The sequence below is a fragment of the Chrysemys picta genome, chromosome 1, assembly GCF_011386835.1.
Source record: "Chrysemys picta bellii isolate R12L10 chromosome 1, ASM1138683v2, whole genome shotgun sequence".
Lineage (NCBI taxonomy): Eukaryota > Metazoa > Chordata > Testudines > Emydidae > Chrysemys > Chrysemys picta.
The window spans coordinates 291738227-291757928 of NC_088791.1; the positions used below are offsets into that span (position 1 = coordinate 291738227).

General features: G+C 45.2%; 1 protein-coding gene across 6 annotated transcripts in view; it reads left to right on the plus strand.

Annotated features, from left to right (window-relative positions):
* The window catches only part of NAA16 (N-alpha-acetyltransferase 16, NatA auxiliary subunit), a 101195-nt gene that overhangs the window by 13026 nt on the left and 68467 nt on the right, over positions 1-19702 (plus strand). For 5 of the 6 annotated variants that reach the window (XR_010597774.1, XR_010597776.1, XR_010597775.1 and 2 more), the window contains exons 2-3: positions 2559-2643; positions 19139-19243. Coding sequence is in view for 2 of the 6 variants with exons in the window: in XM_005301479.5 (XP_005301536.1) it covers positions 2559-2643; positions 19139-19243 (190 nt within the window). In the remaining 4 variants the exon portion in view is untranslated. The remainder of the gene's footprint in view (positions 1-2558; positions 2644-19138; positions 19244-19702) is intronic. The other variant, XM_065581162.1, reaches the window with a different exon arrangement.

Genomic DNA, 19702 nt, shown 5'->3' on the forward strand with positions numbered 1-19702 from the left:
TAGAACCCACCCAGGATCTGTAAGCTTGGAGTGTATTCTGTGCTTCTCCTCCATAAATAATTTTACTGGTTCCAGGAGCTTGAAAAAATGGGAAATAACTTCATCTCTCAAGAGCCATCAAACTGCGCAGTGAAATGGCAAATAAGCGGGGGGAGTCCTCTTCATTCAGTTCTTCAATTAGATTTTGAAACTGTCTGTGATTGAGTGTGTTTGTGAATTTCATTCGCTCAATGTGCAAGACAGGTTTCATGACGTGATCAAACTTGAGGTGTGTTTTGTTTTTTTTAAAGATACCAGTTGCTCTCAATGAATAATACAGAATTCCACCAGGAGTAACATTTGCACCAATGTAGGTCTGTGGTGAAAGAAATTGGAAGCATCTAGATATTGAGAATTATTTTAACCATAATTAACCTCTAACTCCACAGGGATATATAGACATGGGATGATAAATTCTTGAGGATACACTGTATCAATGTTTCTTTAATTGAAGCTGGTAGCCTGCCTTCTTTAAGGGAAGCATTGACAATCCCCATTAGCAGTGGGTCCATTACATCTCCACTGACCATCAGTCATGGCCCAAGTTGCAGCACAAAGTAAAGCATTTGTTTCCTCCTTCTAAGATGTTGCCCTGCCTTTACAAATGGAGACAGTTAGATCCAAATCTGTACATGCTTTATCATTAAATCACAATTTCCTCCAAACAGAAAGTACTCAAATCATTCACCAAGTAGAACTAGCTTTGGCTATCTATGACATGAAACAATTCCGCAGATTAAAATTTGGCAGATGTTACTGTGGAGTAAACAAATCTGTCCTTCCACATAGTAAGTCTTGGGTGCATTGGGGTGACTTAAATCAGAACTGGTTTTATTCTTCTGCTGTTCAGGATCTTGTACAAGATGGACATGCTATATTCAATCCAATTTTAAGGGAGGGGGACTTGTACCTCTGGTGAGACTCGCTCCACCCTTCCGACCTTGGTTCATGCTCCACTGAATATGGATGTTAACAGCTGGATGCCATACAGTTTTGTTCCACTGGTTTTTGATAGCCCAGTCTTTAATCAAATCCTAAATGGTGGAAACCTTGACTTGGACTTTGTTAATCAATATGAACTGGAGACTGGAATTCTTGTTTTCTGATACTCCAGGCTTTTGCAAGATGATTATTATAGGTAAAATCAGTGGAACTAAAATCAGGAACAGGGTGTTTGTTTAAAATGCCTGAATCTCTTCCTGCTTTGTTTCCCCCCTACGCACTCCCACAGAAACATTCCCAAAATGTAGCAGTATTGGTCTACTGTCGTCTTCACCCTGAGGTGACCAGTGGGATGCATTTCCAGGATATGCAACAGTGGTAGTTTTCAGGCAGTAACTATCCCACTCAACAATTGTCCCTGATCCCAACATCCCTGCAAAGAGAACTGCCCCTGCCCCCCCCTTCCCCCCGATCCCTGTGCATCTTCCCAGGAAATAAAATGAAGGTACATGCCCACACAATCATGACTCTGCCTGCTCTGTGTTGCTTCAGTACACCCATACTTGCACTCTGCCTCTGCATTGTTCTGAACAGGAGCTACTTACACCAGTCGTACGCTTAAATAATTAGCCTACTCCACAGAATGAATACCATAGCTACTACTAAATTTTACAGCCTCTTTGCCCTTATGTGCATGATGCCACTTAGCATTATACTTTCACTTGCCCATCGTTAAGCAGACAACACTCCTCTCTAACCCATCTGTCTACAGTCCCCATGGCAAGAAGACCCCTGTTGGCCAGCTACTGGCACAACAAACATCATAGCATTGAAATGAGGCATATTGGCTCTTTCAAGGTAATGTGCAGCTTTTTCCTTTGATCTCTCACCTGGGGTTCAGGAGAAAAGCTCAGTGCCCTCCAGAGAGGCATGGTCCCTCCATCACAGTGCTGTTTAGAAGACCTGTGATTAGCTAATGCCTCTACCATTCGGCATAACTCCACCTAACACTGGATGCAGCTGCAGTAATTCTTGGTAGTTATTGCCAGCTCTAAGGGGGCAGAGTTAAGGTTGCATCACCATCTATATTTGAACTGTTTCTTGGCTTTCGAAAGTTTTGTGTTTTGATTAACTAAGTGTTCTAGAAGGGCACAAGATACTACTAGGTAGCATTAACTCTTTGTTAATGATGTTTTTTGTCAGTGAATAATTGGGAATCTATAAACTCTCTTCCACATCAAAATCCATCCACACTCCTACTTGCCGTTCCTGTACCATGGGAATACTGTAGCTACACCCAATCATATTACTTTCCAAAAACCTATTTTGTATTCTGGCAGCACCCTTACTGATATGCAATGTCCAAACACATGCAGGCACTTCCCTGACTATCTAAGAGAAACAACGTACAAAGTGTCAAAGGAGCAGAATTAAACAGAATTGTAATTAGTGGTCTGATCGGTGTTTTGTCACTGAAGGATCTGATGAATTATTTTTTATTAGTCTATTTTGATGGACTACTCTGTTTTAAAAGCACTTTCAGTAGTATAATCTGACCCTCCTTTTTTTTTTTCTAGAAATGTTATGAACAAAAACAATACAAAAATGGGCTCAAGTTTTGCAAGATGATCCTCTCCAACCCGAAGTTTGCTGAACATGGAGGTAATTGCTTGAAAGACTTATTCTCATTCTTATTTTTCACCTGCTGTAAGTTACAACATCACTGCTTGTATTTAGTTGTATTCCTTAATTAAGCATTATATTGCTGATACCATGAATTATGACATGAAAGGCGGAACCCAAAAGTCCATGTTTTGGCATGCATCGTAGAAACTAGAGGTGTAGAAGATATGTTGGTTCATCTGCTCCATGCTTGTCATAGATCAATAATTCCATACAGTAGGAAAAAGTCTGTAATTGTAGGTGTGCTACATGATGGAACTACTCCTGTTTGCCTTGAGAAAGAACACTGTTCTTTTCTCCCTCCTCTTCTCCCCCCCCCCCCCCATGATCCCCTAAAATTCAACGCAACTTTTCCTTTTCTTCGTTTTAGGCTATTAGTACCGTTAAACCCACCCAGATAAATTTCTTTTAAGTACTTACACCCTTCAGTATTTGCAGCCTGCTGTTATATCTGTGTCTTAGTTGTCTTTGCATATATATGTATATTTTTTTATTTTCCATCATCTCAGCTCCTCCTAGTGATAAATTTTGTTCCCTAAACTCCCTCAAATGTGACCGCATCTTCCATGTTACTTGGTGTGCAGTCCTAAATGCATTATTCCTGTCTCAGTCACAGCAAAGCTTTACAGAGAGATCTGTTGTCTTCCCAGCTCCATGGCATGATGCATTTGTATTTGAAGCACAAAATCACACCTGTCTTTTATAGTAATCTCTCATTATAAATTTGTTTCTTTATTTCTTGTCCATGGTTGCCACTCTTGGTCTCTCTTCTTACTGGTTCTCAGGTTTCTTCTTTTCACTGATTGTGATTATCATTGTCCTAGAACAGTGGTCTTCAACCTGTGGTTCATGGACCCCTGGAAGTTGCAGACTATGTTGAGCAAAAAGTTATCGTTACCACAGAATGGTGGTGGTTCTTTGAGTACTTGCACATGTCCATTCCAATGTAGAGGGGTGGGTGTGTGTGTGTGCTCTGAGCACAGTTACTGGAAAATTTTCCCATGGTGAGATCTGATGGGTTGGCTCTGGCACCCTCTGGGGCTGCACATCCATAGCGCCAGTATAAAGGGCACTGCTGACCCCATGCCCCCTCAGTTCCTTCTTACCGCCCATGATGGTCGCTGGAAATAGTCTATGCTGGCTCTTGCAAGTCTTCCTCTGTGGACTTTTTCTCTGTATTTCTGTACATAATTCTTGTTCATAGTTGGTTAAGTTTCTTTTAGAGTTAGTTTTCCTCCATTATCAGCAGCGTTTTCTCCATTCTGGTACCAAGGCCTGCCTCGGTTACCGGGCTTTAAGCCATATGCCTCCTGCAGAAAGGCTATACCTCTGAATGACCCACAGTCGGGTTGCCTTAAGTGCTTGGTGAAAACTCACATTTGGAAGTGCTGCAAGATTTGCAGGGACTTCAAACCCCGTACTAAAAAGGATCAGGATGCTAGGCTGAAGTCCATCTTGATGGAAGCAGCACTCAGACCTTCCCCCCCCCCCCCCCCCGACCTGGGCCATTCAGACTCCGCACCGAGCACCTCAGTGTCAGTGAGGCGCATGCCTGCCACTGTCTGGGAATCTTGGCACTGTTCACCATCTCCAGTGCCAAGGAAGAAACAAAGACGATGCCTGCCGAGTGAGGATGTTCCCCAACCCTGAAGATGGCCAGGCATGGAGACTAGAGCAAAGTGCAACCCACGTCGGGCCACTCCGGGCTCCAGCAGCTCAGCTGGCACAGTTAACTCCAGCCCCTTTGCAAGCACTGTTGAGCCCAGCACTGGACGATCCATCTGTACCAGAGGGGCAGCATGGTACAGGCACTTTGGCGGTGCCACCCATGCCGGAGGCTTTTGCTGAGGCTAGAGACTTACTCTCGCTATTGGTGCTGATGTCACTGGTAGTACAACAGTCAGTGGTGTCTGTACCAGGGTGCAGAAGAGACTGTGGCTATTGTTTGCAGCTTGATACCGAGGCCCTCGGTACCCTCTAAAGGGAAACTGGCCATGATGGCCCCGTCCTGATTTTCTCCATGCTGGCACTGGTGGGAACCGCTCCTTCGTGGTCTCTGCACAGAGACTCCTTCTCAGAGTCCGAGGTGGGGTCATATGTCTCCTGCTCCAGGAGCCAGCCCCGGTATGTAGGTCATCACTACCTGGTGATGGGCCAGGACATGCTTTCGACTGCTTGGCCTTCTAGCCAGTAGCAGGTGCCTGTGCAGTGGCCCTTCTGGAACCCATGGGCATTTTCCCCAATGCAGGGTCCTTGCTCAGGCGCTTGTTTTGTTGGCCTCTGAGGGAAGAGTGCTGCCGCTTGTTTAATCAGAGCCCAATCCAGGGGTTCCTGAGGCTGGTGCTGAGTACCAGGAGCCAACGCCACAGGACCTGACCTGTGCTGAAGGCTAGGATCAGTGCCTCCTGCTAGTTCAGGCCGCTTCCTCATCTTCTTCCCCTGATGAGGCCGTGGCAGGAGCAGACTTATCGCCCTCCCACAACAACTGAGGCCCATCAGGAGAGTCACAAAAGAGTGGCTCAAAACCTGGGCATTCAGGCGGAGGAGGTTAAACAGTCCTCTTACTCTTTGGTGGAGATCTTGACTGCCGCGGGCCTGTCAAGAATGGTCCTTCCTCTCAGCAAGGCCATCATGGACCCAATAAAGGCCCTGTGGCAGACCCCGGCATGCCTACCTCCCATGGCCAAGAAGGCCGAGAAGTAGTATTTTGTCCCAGCTCAGGGATATGAATTTTTGTATGCCCATTTCCCTACCCCCCCCCCCCACCCTTCGCTCCCCGGCATGCTTGTTGGTCTCTGCTGCCAGTGAGCAAGAGCAGCAGGGGCTAGAAGGGGGGACCCCCAAAGCAAAGGAGTAGACCTGTTTGGGAGGAGGGTCTACTCGACTGGGGATTTGCAGCTCAGGATCACTAACCAACAAGAGTTCCTGAGAAGATTTGACTTTAACACATGGGACTCTGTGTTAAAGTTTAAAGATTCATTGCCCAAAGAAGCCAGAAGGGAGTTCTCTTTGGTTGAGGAGGGGAAATTGATAGCAAGGACTTCCCTGCAAACCATCCTGGATGCTGTGGATTTGGCTGCCTGGTTCATGGCCTATGCAGAGGTCATGCATAGGAGTTCTTGGCTCCGATCCTTGGGCCTCCCACATGAGGTTCAGGAGAGCCTCCAGGACCATCCCTTTGAGGGCACTTAGCTCTTCTCAGAGCAGACAGACTCCAAGCTCCATGGCCTCAAGGATTCCAGGGCTACTCTGAAGTCCCTGGGCTTATACACCTTGGTGACTTCGAGAAAGCATTATAAGCCCCAGCAATCCTCCTGATCCTTCCTTAGTCCTGCCGAGCTGGTGGATCAGAGGAAGGAGGAGTAAGGGCTTCAGGTATAGGCCTTCACCCATGCCATCCTCGACATCAATGCCTGTTCCTCCCACACATTTGGGATACTCTAAGCAGGCATTTTGATGGGGTGCTCAAGGATACCTTACCCATGTTAGAAATCTCGGATCCAGCTTACCCTTTGTTTTGCAGACCACTTGTCCCACTTCCTCTGGGTATGGTCCCATATTGGACCGTTGGGTTCCGAGCATGGTGGAAGTGAGAGATACCATCCAGTTCAGTTCTTACACCCCCATCCTCCCTGGTCCCTCTTCAGGGACCCCTCTGATGAGAAACTTCTGGCCCAGGAGGTACAGTCACTCCTATGGGTGTGAGCCGTGGAAAAGGATCCATGGAATCTAAGGGGTTGGGGTTCTGTTCCCATTATTTCCTAATCCCAAAAGCCAAGGGAGGTCTCAGACCTATCTTCAAGCTGTGCCATCTTAAGTTACCTCAAGAAGCTGAAGTTCTGCATGGTCTCCTGGGCTTCCATCATCCCCTCCCTGGGTCCAGGGGACAGGTATGCCCCCCTCGATTTGAGAGACGCTTATTTTCACATCTTGATTTTTCAGGGACACAGAAGGTTCCTCAGATTTGTCATGGATCACATGCAATACTAATTCGCCATTCTCCCCTTCGCCCTGTCGGCTGCCCCATGAGTATTTACAAAGTGCATGGCAGTTGTAGTGGCCTTCTTGAGGAGGCAAGGGGCTGGTCAGAGAACAGACCAGGGCTCAAGTGGAGTCCAGCATACAACTCATCCAGTCGACCTTCCGGGACATGGGTTTACTTATAAATATGCAGAAATCTACCCCTACTCTGGTTCCGAGGATAGAATTTATCGGGGCAGTGCTCGACTCTGTCCAAGCCAGAGCCTTTCTCCCAGAAGGGTGCTCTCAAGTAATTATGGTGCTCATAATCTACTTCAAGGATCACCTGATGACGATGGCTAGGAGTTGCCTGAGACTCTTGAGTCATACGGCTGCATGTACTTATTTAGTGCAGTACCTGAGGCTACACTTTAGACTACTCCAGGCATCGCTGGTTTCAGTGTAGCTACCAAACTGCCACCATGTGGACGTGGTCCTTATGATTCTTTCCCCGGTTCTTGCCTTACTCAATTGGTGGCAGGACCCAATGAGAGTTTGTGGGGGCATCCTGTTCTCACAGGATGACCCATCCATGGAAGAGGTTCAACAAGGACAAGTGCAGAGTCCTGCAGTTAGGATGGAAGAATCCCATTCACTGTTACAGACTAGGGACTGAATGGCTAGGAAGCAGTTCTGCAGAAAAGGACCTAGGGGTTACAGTGGATGAGAAGCTGGATATGAGTCAACAGTGTGCCCTTGTTGCCAAGAAGGCCAACGGCATTTTGGGCTGTATAAGTAGGGGCATTGCCAGGAGATCGAGGGACGTGATCATTCCCCTCTATTCGACATTGGTGAGGCCTCATCTGGAGTACTGTGTCCAGTTTTGGGCCCCACACTACAAGAAGGATGTGGAAAAATTGGAAAGAGTCCAGTGGAGGGCAACAAAAATGATTAGGGGTCTGGAGCACATGACTTATGAGGAGAGGCTGAAGGAACTGGGATTGTTTAGTCTGCAGAAGAGAAGAATGAGGGGGGATTTGATAGCTGCTTTCAACTACCTAAAAGGGGGTTCCAAAGGGGATGGATCTAGACTGTTCTCAGTGGTACCTGATGACAGAACAAGGAGTAATGGTCTCAAGTTGCAGTGGGGGAGGTTTAGGTTGGATATTAGGAAAAACTTTTTCACTAGGAGGGTGATGAAGCACTGGAATGGATTACCTAGGGAGGTAGTGGAATCTCCTTCCTTAGAGGTTTTTAAGGTCAGGCTTGACAAAGCCCTGGCGGGGATGATTTAGTTGGGAATAGGTCCTGCTTTGAGCAGGGGGTTGGACTAGATGACCTCCTGAGGTCCTTTTCAACCCTGCTATTCTATGATTCACGGTCCTGCCCATCGCTGTCCCCAGTCTTAGATGCATCAGCAGTAGGCTAGGGAGCTCACTTGGGTCCTCTCAGAACTCAAGGCCTTTGGTCCCCGGAAGAGCTGTCTCTACACATCACTGTTAAGGAGCGCAGGACAGTCCACCTGGCTTGTCAGGCATTTCAGCCTCATGTTACAGGCACAAATGTATCTGTTCTAATATACAATACGACAGCCATGTTCTATATTCCTGTTCTATATCATGATATAGAGCAGGGAGGCAGTTCAGTTGTGGGATCTTTGCTTAGCCCACTTGATTCACCTAGAGGCCTCCTACATACCAGAAGCACAAAAGGAGTTAGCAGATCACCTCAGCAGATCCTTCTCAGATTGGCATGAATGGTCCCTTCACCTAGATGTCATGAAGCTTGTTTTCCAGCAGTCGGGGACTCCCCAGATCAATTTGTGACAAGACACAACAGGAAGTGTCACCAGTTCTGCTTTCTGGGTCATAGCTTCGGGTCACACTCGGATGCTTTTGTTCTTCCATGGATGGGTCATCTTCCTATTCTGCTTGTGCACAAGGTCCTGCTGAAGATCAAGCTGGACTGAGCGCGGGTCATTCTGATAGCTCTGGCTTGGCCCCAACAGCATTGGTTTGCCACTTTGCTGGACCTCTCAGTAATGTTACCAGTCCCACTGATCTCTGAGGACCATAGTCATTGTCTGCTCCAGCTGAACCTTGGATCCCTCTACCTGATGGCCCAGAAGCTCCATGGCTAAACCTTGCAGAACTAGCCTGCTTGGAGCAGGTCCATGAGATTCTATTAGGAAGCAGAAAGCCCTCTGCCAGGGCCACTTAACTGGCAAAATGGAAGCGGTTCTCTAGCTCATCTTCTCAGAAGTTTCATCTACGCAATTGTCACTGCCATTCATTCTAGAGTATTTACAACACTTAAAACAGCAAGGTTTAACCGTGTCGTCCATTAGAGTCCACCTGGCAGCGGTCTCTACTTTTCACCCTTGGGTGAATGGCCAATCCATTTTTTCAAGCAATATTGCTAACCGTTTCCTTAAGGGCCTTGAGAAGTTGTACAACAGCCAGTCCCGATCTGGGATCTTGACCTGGTTTTATCTAAGCTTACGAGCCCCTCGTTTGAGCTGCTGGCATCTTGCTTGCTGCTATAACTCTCCTGGAAGATGGCCGCCTTAGTGGCCGTTACTTCGACCAGAGGGTTTCGGAAATCTGTACCCGCACTTCGGAGCCACCATACATGGTATTCTTTAAGGATAAGGTGCAGTTGCGTTCTCACCCAGCTTTCCTTCCAAAGGTAGTCTCCCAATTTCATAGCAATCAAACTATCTTCCTTCTAGTTTTCTGTCCGAAACCACATGCTAACAGAGAAGAGCAGATCATCAGCTCATTGGATGCTAGTTGTGCACTGCCTTTCGACATAGAAAGGACCAAACAGTTCCGGAAATCTACTGAGCTGTTCTTAGCGGTTGCAGACAGGATGAAAGTCTCCCTCTCTCAGCTCAAAAAATTTCATCGTGGATCACGTCATGTATCTGCACGTGTAATGAACTGGTGGGTGTTTCCCCCCCCCCCCCCCATCTTTACTGCTTATTCCACAAGCTTGCAAGCATCTTCAGCAGTGTTTCTAGCACAGGTACCTATTAAGGACCTTTGCAGAGCAGTGACTTGGTTGTCAGTGCACACATTTGCTTTTCATTACGCCATCACTCAGCAGGCTAGGGATGATACCCGATTTGGTCAAGCTGTGTTGTCGTCAGCATGTCAATGAACTCCAAGCCCACCACCTGTACAGCTGCATGGGAGTCGCCTAAATTGGAATGGACATGTGCAAGCACTCCAAAGAAGGAAAAACAGTTACTTACCTTCCGTAATTGTTCTTTGAGATGTGTTGCACATGTCCATTCCAAGATCGGCCTTCCTACCTTTTTTCTGGCCAACTCTGGTAAAAGGGGAACTGAGGGGATTGGGGTCGGTGGGGTCCTTCATACCAGTGCTATGGACACACTGTGCCAGAGATGACCTGACAGATATTACTGAGGGAAAATTTTCTGGCAATTGTGCTTGGAGTGCGCACACATCTACATTGGAATGGACATGTGCAACACATCTTGAAGAACAACGGTTACAGAAGGTAAGTAACTGGGTTTTTTCCCCCAGCCTGTGGTCCGTGAACCTGAAGGTTCACAGACTGTCTAAGACTTTCAAAGGTCTCTGCACCTCCATTTGAAATTTTTTTAGGTGTCTGCAAATGAAAAAAGGTTGAAAACCAGTATCCTAGAATAGTACAACTGTCTCTGTAGGTCATAAAGGTCTTCCTGCCAGGGTGGATAAAAATCAACGATTTAAAAAAAAATTTTTTTTATTTAAATCGGATTTTTTGATAAAATGCTTTCTGAGGAAAAAACTTACCTAAAGACAGTTTTAATTAAGATAAATTATAGCTCAACGATCTCTCATCATGGAATAGGGATTATAAATTCTAATTCTATAGTATCAGACAATATATTCATGTAATGTTTAAGGAAAGTTTTTGTAAACTAGTTCCAATAGTTCATGGATTAAGGACCCAATCTTATGAGGTTCCAACGGGCTTCGGTATAGTTTATTTAGGTTAATCTTTCTATCTATCCAGTGGGACTCAGGGCTCAGTCTAGAAGATACCATCAGAAATGCTTAGTTTTGCAGTTCTCAAACTGTGGATTTGTGTCTTCAGATAACATGCTTGTTAACAGCAAAAATGTTTTTAAATAAATAATATATTAAGGTGAGAAATAACAGACCTCAACCCTATTGTCCCTCTGCAAATTTGTGTACAAAGTCAATCCCTTACCTCTCTCTAAAAGTATAAAGTTTCAAAAAGTTCAGTGAATAGAAGATTGTTGGGGGCGGAATAAATTTGGACAAGGAGAAGAAGTCTGGAGATAAATGTGAGAAGGGAGGGACAGGCAGTAGAAACAAAAGTGAAACAGTTTGAGCAGCATATTTTAGAAGTCTTGAGGTCTTTCTGAGTGTAGCCTTCATTGATTTGAGATCTACCACCATTCTCTCATTAGAAGGGAAAACCTATAATTGCAGCAGGCTGTAAAGGAGACCCAGTTTGGGAATAAAAACCATTCAAGAAATACGTTTGCTGCTGATGTTTGAAAGAAAGTCACACCAGTGAACTGGTGGAAGTCATTTAAGCACTTAGCTTCAGAGACTGTTGAAGTGATCTCACTTTTAACTGCAGTAGCTTCTTCTGCTGGTAGAAAGAATATTTTCTTCCTTTGTTCAAAATCTGGAAGAGAAAAACAAGCTTTCCTACTTTTTTCAGGTCCCAAATGATTTCTCAGTTTGGAATGAATTAGTCCAAACAGGGAAATGAAGGTGAAGACGACTGAGTTAGCTGCAGAAGCCAATATTTTAAGTTTCTCATGTTGACCTAGCTGACATAGTTGATTGGTTTTTTTTTTTTTGTTTTTTTTTTAAGAAAATTCATTAAGTATTTTAGTTAAAAACAATTTTAACAGAAACACCTGATTTTAAAAAACGTGAATGTTTAACTAAATTCAAAAATTCATGTTTGTCTTGTTAAAATGTTATGTTTGCTGTTGAAGAAAAATCCAGAATACATAACGTTATTGTTTTAGTTAAATAAAACAGTTTAAATGTCTGTCTGGTGATGTTCTCCTCCTAATACAGCCTGGCAAGAAAATCCTCCAAATAGTAATGATAGGGTTACCATATTCAAACATTTAAAAAAGAGGACACTCCACGGGGCCCTGGCCCCCCGGCCCCACCCCAACTCCGCCCCTTCCCCGCCCCGGCCCCACCCCAACCGCACCCCTTCCCCCACCCCCATTCCAACCCCTTCCCCAAAGTCCCTGCCCCAACTCTGCCCCCTCCTCTGAGCACCCCACATTCCCCCTCCTCCCTCCCACTTTGATCTTGGTTGGGGGTTACTAAGTGCTTCCCTGCTCCCCACTTGCCCTGCAGCCCCTGCAAACACCACCCCCCGCTCCTACAGCCTCTGTGCCCCCTGCTCCCCACTGGCCCTGGAGCCCCTGCAGCCTCTGCGCCGCCGCCTGCCCTGCCCTTGTGCCCCCTTACCCCTGCAGCCTCTATGCCCCTGCCTCCCCTGCTCCTCCTCACCCTGCAGCCTCTGCACACACCCCCTCCCCCCCGCCTGCCCTGCTCCCCCGCTCACCCGGCAGCCTCTGCCTGGCGGGGGCTTCGGATGCTCAGCAGCGACCGGGGCAGCGCGGGTCCCTGCAGCCCCGGCACACGCCGCACTTCTGCCCCGCGCCGCAGCCTTCTCCCTGCCACGCGGGGTGACGGGGCCTCAGGAAGGGTTCCCCAGTGGCCGGGGAGTCCCGGCCTGTGAGGGAAGCCCGAGCCACTGGCTGGGCCCGGCTTCCCTGTGGTCCTGCGGGCTTGGCTAGGGCGCGCAGTCCGCCCGGCCTCCGGGGGCAGCAGCGGTCCCTCCGCCGCCTTCTGTCTCTGCGCCCCCCTCCTTCCACCGCCCGAGCTCGCTACAATGTAGCCAAGCGGCTGGGCTGCTCTGCGGACCCGGCGGGTCCTGCTAGGGCCGGGCGGACCCTGACTTATGCTGCCTCCCTATTTCCCCAGACATGTCCGGTTTTTTGGCAGTTCCCCCCGGACGGCAATTTGAGCACCAAAAAGCCGGACATATCCGGGGAAATCCGGACGTATGGTAACCCTAGTAATGATTAACCCTGTTGAATTGGCGATAGTTCACCTCCCAGTGACTTCATAAATATCTGCTTTAGTTACCTTTTGGCAAATGAAATAGCCAATCATTCATTTTCTGATATAGCCGTAAAACTAATCTGAAAAGTTTTCAAAATAAATCACTTAAATTTATAGTGTGTACCTTCTAAAAATGAAACCTCCATCTGTTTCTTAGTTGTGAAGAATATGTATTAAGGTTATAACAACCAACAAGAATACACTTTTATCTAGAAATCCATGATTAAATCGAGTCTTCCTGACTAGTGATTTAAATCACATTTTAAATCAAATCCACCCTGCTTCCAGCTTCTGATCCCATGCTTTAATCATAAGACCATTCTTCTTGCCCTAATTATCTAGAGCATAAATACATTACTATAACCTCTTGTAAAAATTGCTTCAGGTCACTTAATCTTAACTGCATCAAAGCAAGTCAGATGTCTTTGTTTGCTTGCAGAAGGACAAATAGAAAATACAAAGCGGCCAGGAATCAAATCACTTCTGTAATGCAGTGCTGAGCACTGTTAAGCCTCTGTCCTGATCTAAACTAGTCTCAGTGCACTGATTAACTTGTTACTGAATTAAATTCAAAGCATCTTGCATCTGTATCACTTGTCACCTATGACAATCCAGAGTAATGAGCAGCTATGTCACCCTTGCTCTGCAGGCTCCGATGCCTCTCAATGCCTTGCTGAAGGAGCTCTTCTCCCTCCCCCCCCGCCCCCCCACGCCTCCGCTGCTCACAGACAGCCTTCCAGCATGCAAGCCACACGCTGAGTGTGTGCAAGTGCAGCCTGTCAGCCACATGTTACATATTTATTTAGTACATATTTTCTTGATTACATGCTGGCTCCCACCAGCTTTTGTTATACTGCAGGGTGATTCCAGCATACACGCAGTCTTAGATTTCCCCTTAAAAATGTATGTGCTGTACTGCCCAGCCCTCTCCTGGACAATACAAGCTGTAGTCTTGATCACCTTGATCGATCAGCCCTTCAGCCCTCATATAGATTGCACCTATCACAACACATCTTCTATTCTTCTCACATCCTGGCCTTCCTTCTCCATGTGTGGCCATGTCTTTATAAAATAAAATCTTCCCATCTCTTTGGAGGTCAGCCGAGTGGTCATTTCAGTTCCTGTGGGTACCACTCAGCGATAGCTGCAGTCCATCGATTGTCAGTGAGCCTTGCTATATGCCTGACCCATCGCATTTTACTATGCCTGCTCTCAACGATGACATCCTGCACTCTATCTGATCACTTCGTTGGGGACTTGGGCATGGATTGAAATTCCCAGAATTCTTTCCATTGGCATCTCTGTGACAGTTGCTGCTTCTCTGTCTTTGTCAGTGCCTATGTTTCATTGCCGTACAACATTGCTGGCAGTATTGTTGCGTTGAAGAGGCTGGCGCGTGTTGCCTTGTTGGTCCCCTTTCTCTTTCTCTCCTCTCTCCCCTCCTCCCCCCTTTTGAGGACATACTTGATAGAATTCAATGCGTACCAACCTGCTTTTTTTCTTTGCGAGGGTTCACCTTCCTGATTGTGGTGCATGTTAATTTCTTAGCCCAAATAGACGCATTGCTCAACTTCTTCTATTTGTTCTCCTTTGTTGTTTGGACTTTTGGCAAGGTATCAGACTGCATACATTTAGTTTTGGAGCGGTTAATTTTCAATCCAACTTGACTGCTTTTTGTGTTGAGTTCTCGCAGCATTTTCTGTAGTTGAATAGTATTTTTGGCAATCAACACAATATCTTCTGCGAATCTGAGATGGTTTAAGTGCTCTCCGTTGATGTTGATTCCACCCTTACAATTCATCTGCCTCATTACCATTTCGAGGCAGGCTGTAAAGAGTTTCAGTGAAACCGTGTCTCCTTTTTTCACATCTTTCTTAACTGGGATGCGAAGAGGAGTATCAAATAGTTATATCTGTAGTGCAGTCAGAATTTGCATAATAGTTTGAGACAGTTTGTGTCGATGCCCTGCTCTGCAAGAGCTTTCAACACTGCTTTGATCTCCATGCTGTTGAACGCTTTTTCATAGTTTGACAAAGGCAATACGTAAAGAGAATTTGTATTCCCTTGAGCGTTCCAATAGCTGGTTTATAGTGAAAATATGGTCCATTGTACCGAAATTCCTTCGAAAGCTTGCTTGCTCTGAGTCTGGATGAGCAGCAGCCGAGAGAGCCAGTTTGTTGTTTGTTTTGCTGAACAGCTTGTAGACGTGAGAGCAGGCATATTGGACGATAGTTCTCTAGATTTTCATGATCGCCCTTCTTGAACAGCAGAATGATATTGGACTCCTTCTAGCTAGATGGTATCTGTGATAGGTTGGGTCACAGAAACCCCCTTGGGGCTGCCAACTGATGTGCCAAGACTACTACTGCCCCTGCTTTCCCTGCCAGCTTGGGACTCCAGCACCCTGTCTTGTTGAGCCAGACACACCAGTCTGCTCCAACACAGACCCAGAGTCCAAATCACGTGCCCCAAAGCTGCAGACTTAACTGAAAGCAACTTAAGAAGTGTTCCTGTCTTTAACACTCAGATGCCCAACTCCCAATGGGGTCCAAACCCCAAATATACCCTGTATAAGCCTTATACAGGGTAAACTCATAAATTGTTCGCCCTCTATAGAGAGATGTGCACTGCTGTTTGGTTCCCCTCCCGCCCCCCAACTCCCGCAGGTATTAATACATACTCTGGGTTAATTAATAAGTAAAAAGTGATTTTATTAGATCCAGAAATAGGATTTAAGTGGTTCCAAGTAGTAACAGACAGAACAAAGTGAATTACCTAGCAAAATAAAATAAAACACACAAGTCTAAGCTTAGTACAGTAATAAAACTGAATACAGATAAAATATCACCCTCAGAGATGTTTCAATAAGTTTCTTTCACAGACTGGACACCTTCCTAGTCTGGGCACAATACTTTCCACTGGTACAGCCCTTGTTCCAGCTCAGATGGTAGCTAGGGGATTTCTCATGATGGCCGCTCCCTTTGTTCTGTTCCACCCTCTTATATATCTTTTGCATAAGGCGGGAATCCTTTGTCCCTCTCTGGGTTCCCACCCCTTCTCCTAAATGGAAAAACACCAGGTTAAAGATGGATTCCAGTTGAGATGACATGATCACATGTCACTGTAAGACTTCATTACCCACTTGCCAGCACACATGTATACAGGAAGACTTACAAGTAAAACAGAGCCATCTACAGTCAATTGTCCTGGTTAATGGGAGCCATCAAGATTCCAAACCACTATTAATGGCCCAGACTTTGCATAATTACAATAGGCCCTTAGTTATTTCATATTTCTAGTTTCAGGTACAAGAATGATACATTCATACAAACAGAATGAACACATTCAATAGATTATCAGCTTTGTAATGATACCTTACAAGAGACCTTTTGCATGAAGCATATTCCAGTTACGTTATATTTACACTCATTAGCATATTTTTCTAAAATCCTATAGAGTGCAAGGTCACAGTATCTTCTGCATTTTCTAGTAACGGCTAAACCTCTGAGCAAGGGTTTCCCAGAGATCTTGGCCTCCAGCTCTGATTTCGATTCAGTCCATCTGTGGCTTTTTCTTCCTTCATTTGGTGAACTGAATGTCTAACTTCGCTGACAAGGACTGGGAGTGCATGCTCAATGTCTGAACTGTTCGTACTGGGATATTTATCTGAGACGCAAACATTTCGGTGTAGAAATCTTTGCACACCGCTTCCATCTCTGTTATGTCAATTACTGGTTTTCCGTCCCCGTTCTTCAGCGCCATTATTGTTGACTTGTACAGTGTCAGTTCCCTTTTGCATATTTTGAGGCTTCTGCGATCTTCAGCCGTCTTTAAGAGTCTTTCATTTTGGTACTTCTCAAAGTCCTCCTTTAGATGTCATCTTATCAACTTGCAGAGGAGGGAGTATTCAAGTTTGTCACCATCATTTCGCTTCCTATTCCTCCGCTTTTCTAGCAAGTTCTGCGTTTCCTCCGAGATTCTTCCCTTCACTCTTTTCGGCCTTTCTTTCTCAGCTAATTTCACACATTGCCTCAACTTATCAGTCAAGTTTTTACAATCTTCATCGCAGTTATCTATAAGACTCCAGTCTTCCTTGAAAATGTTCACTTTCAAGATTGCCTCGTCAAATATTTTTGGCTGCTGTCTGTGATTCGCCATCTGTAGCGCTTTCTTCTCCGCCCTTTCGTTGAAGTTGAGACGTGCTCTGAGCAAGCAACTACCGGAGTGATGTGATGGTACTACTAAGTTGTCTTGTACAATGCGCCACTTATTGATCAGAACATAGTCAATCGCCGCCTTCTTTGAATTGGGCGCAATCCATGTCCACCTCCTCTTGGCTGCCTTCTTAAATCAGGTGTTACCAATGAACATTTCTTTCATCTCCGCCAGAGTTGCCAGTTGCTCTCCTCATGGCTTTTGTTCGCCAATGCCATACCTTCCAATGAACTTTTCACCTTCTTTCCCTCTTGGCTTTGAAATCTCCCGTCACAATTGTATATGTGGATTTTTGAGCAAGGGTTTCCTCAAGCTCTTGATAGAATTCTTCCACATCATCTTTACTTGTGCTTGTGAGAACATGATCTGAATAATCTTGAGGGTGCTGTTCTTGTTCAGTTGGAGGTGTAGCACTCTGATGCGCTATGACTTGAATTTGCAGGAGATGATTTTTTGAACACCATTCCTTATTGATGATGAAGCAGATTCCTCCAATGGTTCTCGCGCCTTTTCCTTTTCCCAACACTTTTGTCTCTCCACTTCACTTCCATCTCCTTTCTTCGTCATATTTCGCAGAGACCAATGATGTCGCAGGCTGTCCTTGCCTTCTCCTCCATCAGGTGGTTGATCGAATCGTCTCTCGTCAGTGTCCTGCAGTTATAGGTGCACACTGAGAGGGCAGTCCTTTTTCTGGCCTCTGAGATGAACAGCCTCTCGTCGACTGAACTCCCCACCACTCTCATAGAATGGATCAAGGAGTACATGAGGAGTTGGGTCCCATTTATTCGTGTTGTTTTTGCCATTTCTTCATCCACCCGCTGGCTATGCAGTCAGTGGTGCATTTACATCCTCAACTTAGCTAGCACCCAATCTCAAGAAGGACAGCTGTCCTCTCCCTGGGTTGGTAGTCTGACGCCTTAATAGCATGTTTGAACCTACTGAAGAATACACTCCGCTGTCAGACAAGCCAGGGTTACTGCTGCGCCACTTTGAGGCATTAAAGTAGGATTTTGCAGCAGTGTACAAGCTATATATGGTCTGTTTATTTCTTTAATAGAAATAATATACACACACAGCTTGCCTCCCCAATGGAATTTCCCAGACACTTCAGTTTAAACACACTGGATTAAATAAAACAATAGAACAGCAACCCCCAAAAATAGTGCTCCACAGCAAAGAGACAAACAGGAGAACTCCAAAGGGTGGTAAATTCCAACAGCAAGCACTGGCAGAAGGAGCCTGAAATCAGTTTGATTACTTCCGCTGCACTTAAAATGCTCTCTTTAGAGATTTTAAGTGAGTATAAGTACTGAAGCATAGTGATCATAATGGTTACAAGATAAAATGCTACTGATGCCTAACTTAACAAATTATGTTAAATTCAAAGCAAAGTTCTTACCACGTTTCCAGCAGTCTTACTGACTGAACTCTTTAGGTCACGGCCTTTTCTCCAGTCCAACGGTTGCTTCCTTTATTCCTTCAGATGCAGTGAATTGATGGCCAGAGAGAGAGGCTGAGGCCTGGGGGTGTTCCTCCTTTTTATGGTTTCAGTGCCCCACTCCCTTTGAAAAACATTGCCAGCTAGGTACCAGGAGACGCACAATATTTGGCGATAGGTGTTCCCTGCTGCATTCTTCTCCACAGTTTGAGCTTCCTTTGTTTGCTGTTTAAATGCAAATTAAGCAGAATGCCCATTCCTTTGTTTAGGACAGACTTGTTTGGCATATGTTAATACAATAGATCCTCAGGGTTACTAACACCAGAGTGATGAACTGACCAGTCAACCACACACCTCATTTGGAACTGGAAGTACACTTTTTGAAAGAACAATCATAACATTTTGTTCAGAGTTACGAACATTTCAGAGCTATGAACCATCTCCATTCCTGCGGTGTTCATAATGAGGTTCTACTGTAATACTATACACTGGAATCTTATAACTTCATGTACAATGTTGCCACATATATTTTATCAGGACAGTATTGACCAGCAAATTGAGTTTTTTCAAATGATGCCTTAAAAGGCATACTTTTTTATAAAGATGATTACAGTAGTGTGTAGAGTGTGAATACAGAGTATATTCAATCACAGTCACCATAAATGGTAAGTGTACATTTTGATTTCTCACATTCACAAGTACAAAATCTTTTCTACAGAGACCTTGGCTATGAAAGGACTGACCTTGAATTGTTTAGGGAAGAAAGAAGAAGCATACGAATTTGTTCGTAAAGGACTTCGTAATGACGTAAAGAGTCATGTCTGTATCCTTTCTAATGGTATAACTTGACCTTTTTTTATACTGGTTGTCTTCATTTTGCACAAATAGTTCATATGTTGGGTATCAGAGGTCCAGTGTGTGGTTGGTTTGGTTGGTGGGTTTCCATAAAGTGGCCTTTTGATACATATCTTCTTTTCTTTAAAACAAACCTTATTTTATATTGTGAAAGAAAAGTAGTAAGAAACGTTTCCCCTGTAAAAATTGCAAGGTAACTGCATTATGAAAAGGGAGAGAACTTGATGGCAAAAATTCTGTTTCAGGTAGATGCAGGACACTGCAAAGCTGTCCTACTCTTTGTTTAAAAACAAATAAAAATATCCTTTGCTGAATAAAATAAAAACAAGGGTTTTTTAAAATGTTTTCCCCCCATTTGGATGCCTTCTCCCACTTTATTGTGGGCATTTCATTGTTAAATGTTTGCTGCAAATTGGAAGTTGTGCAT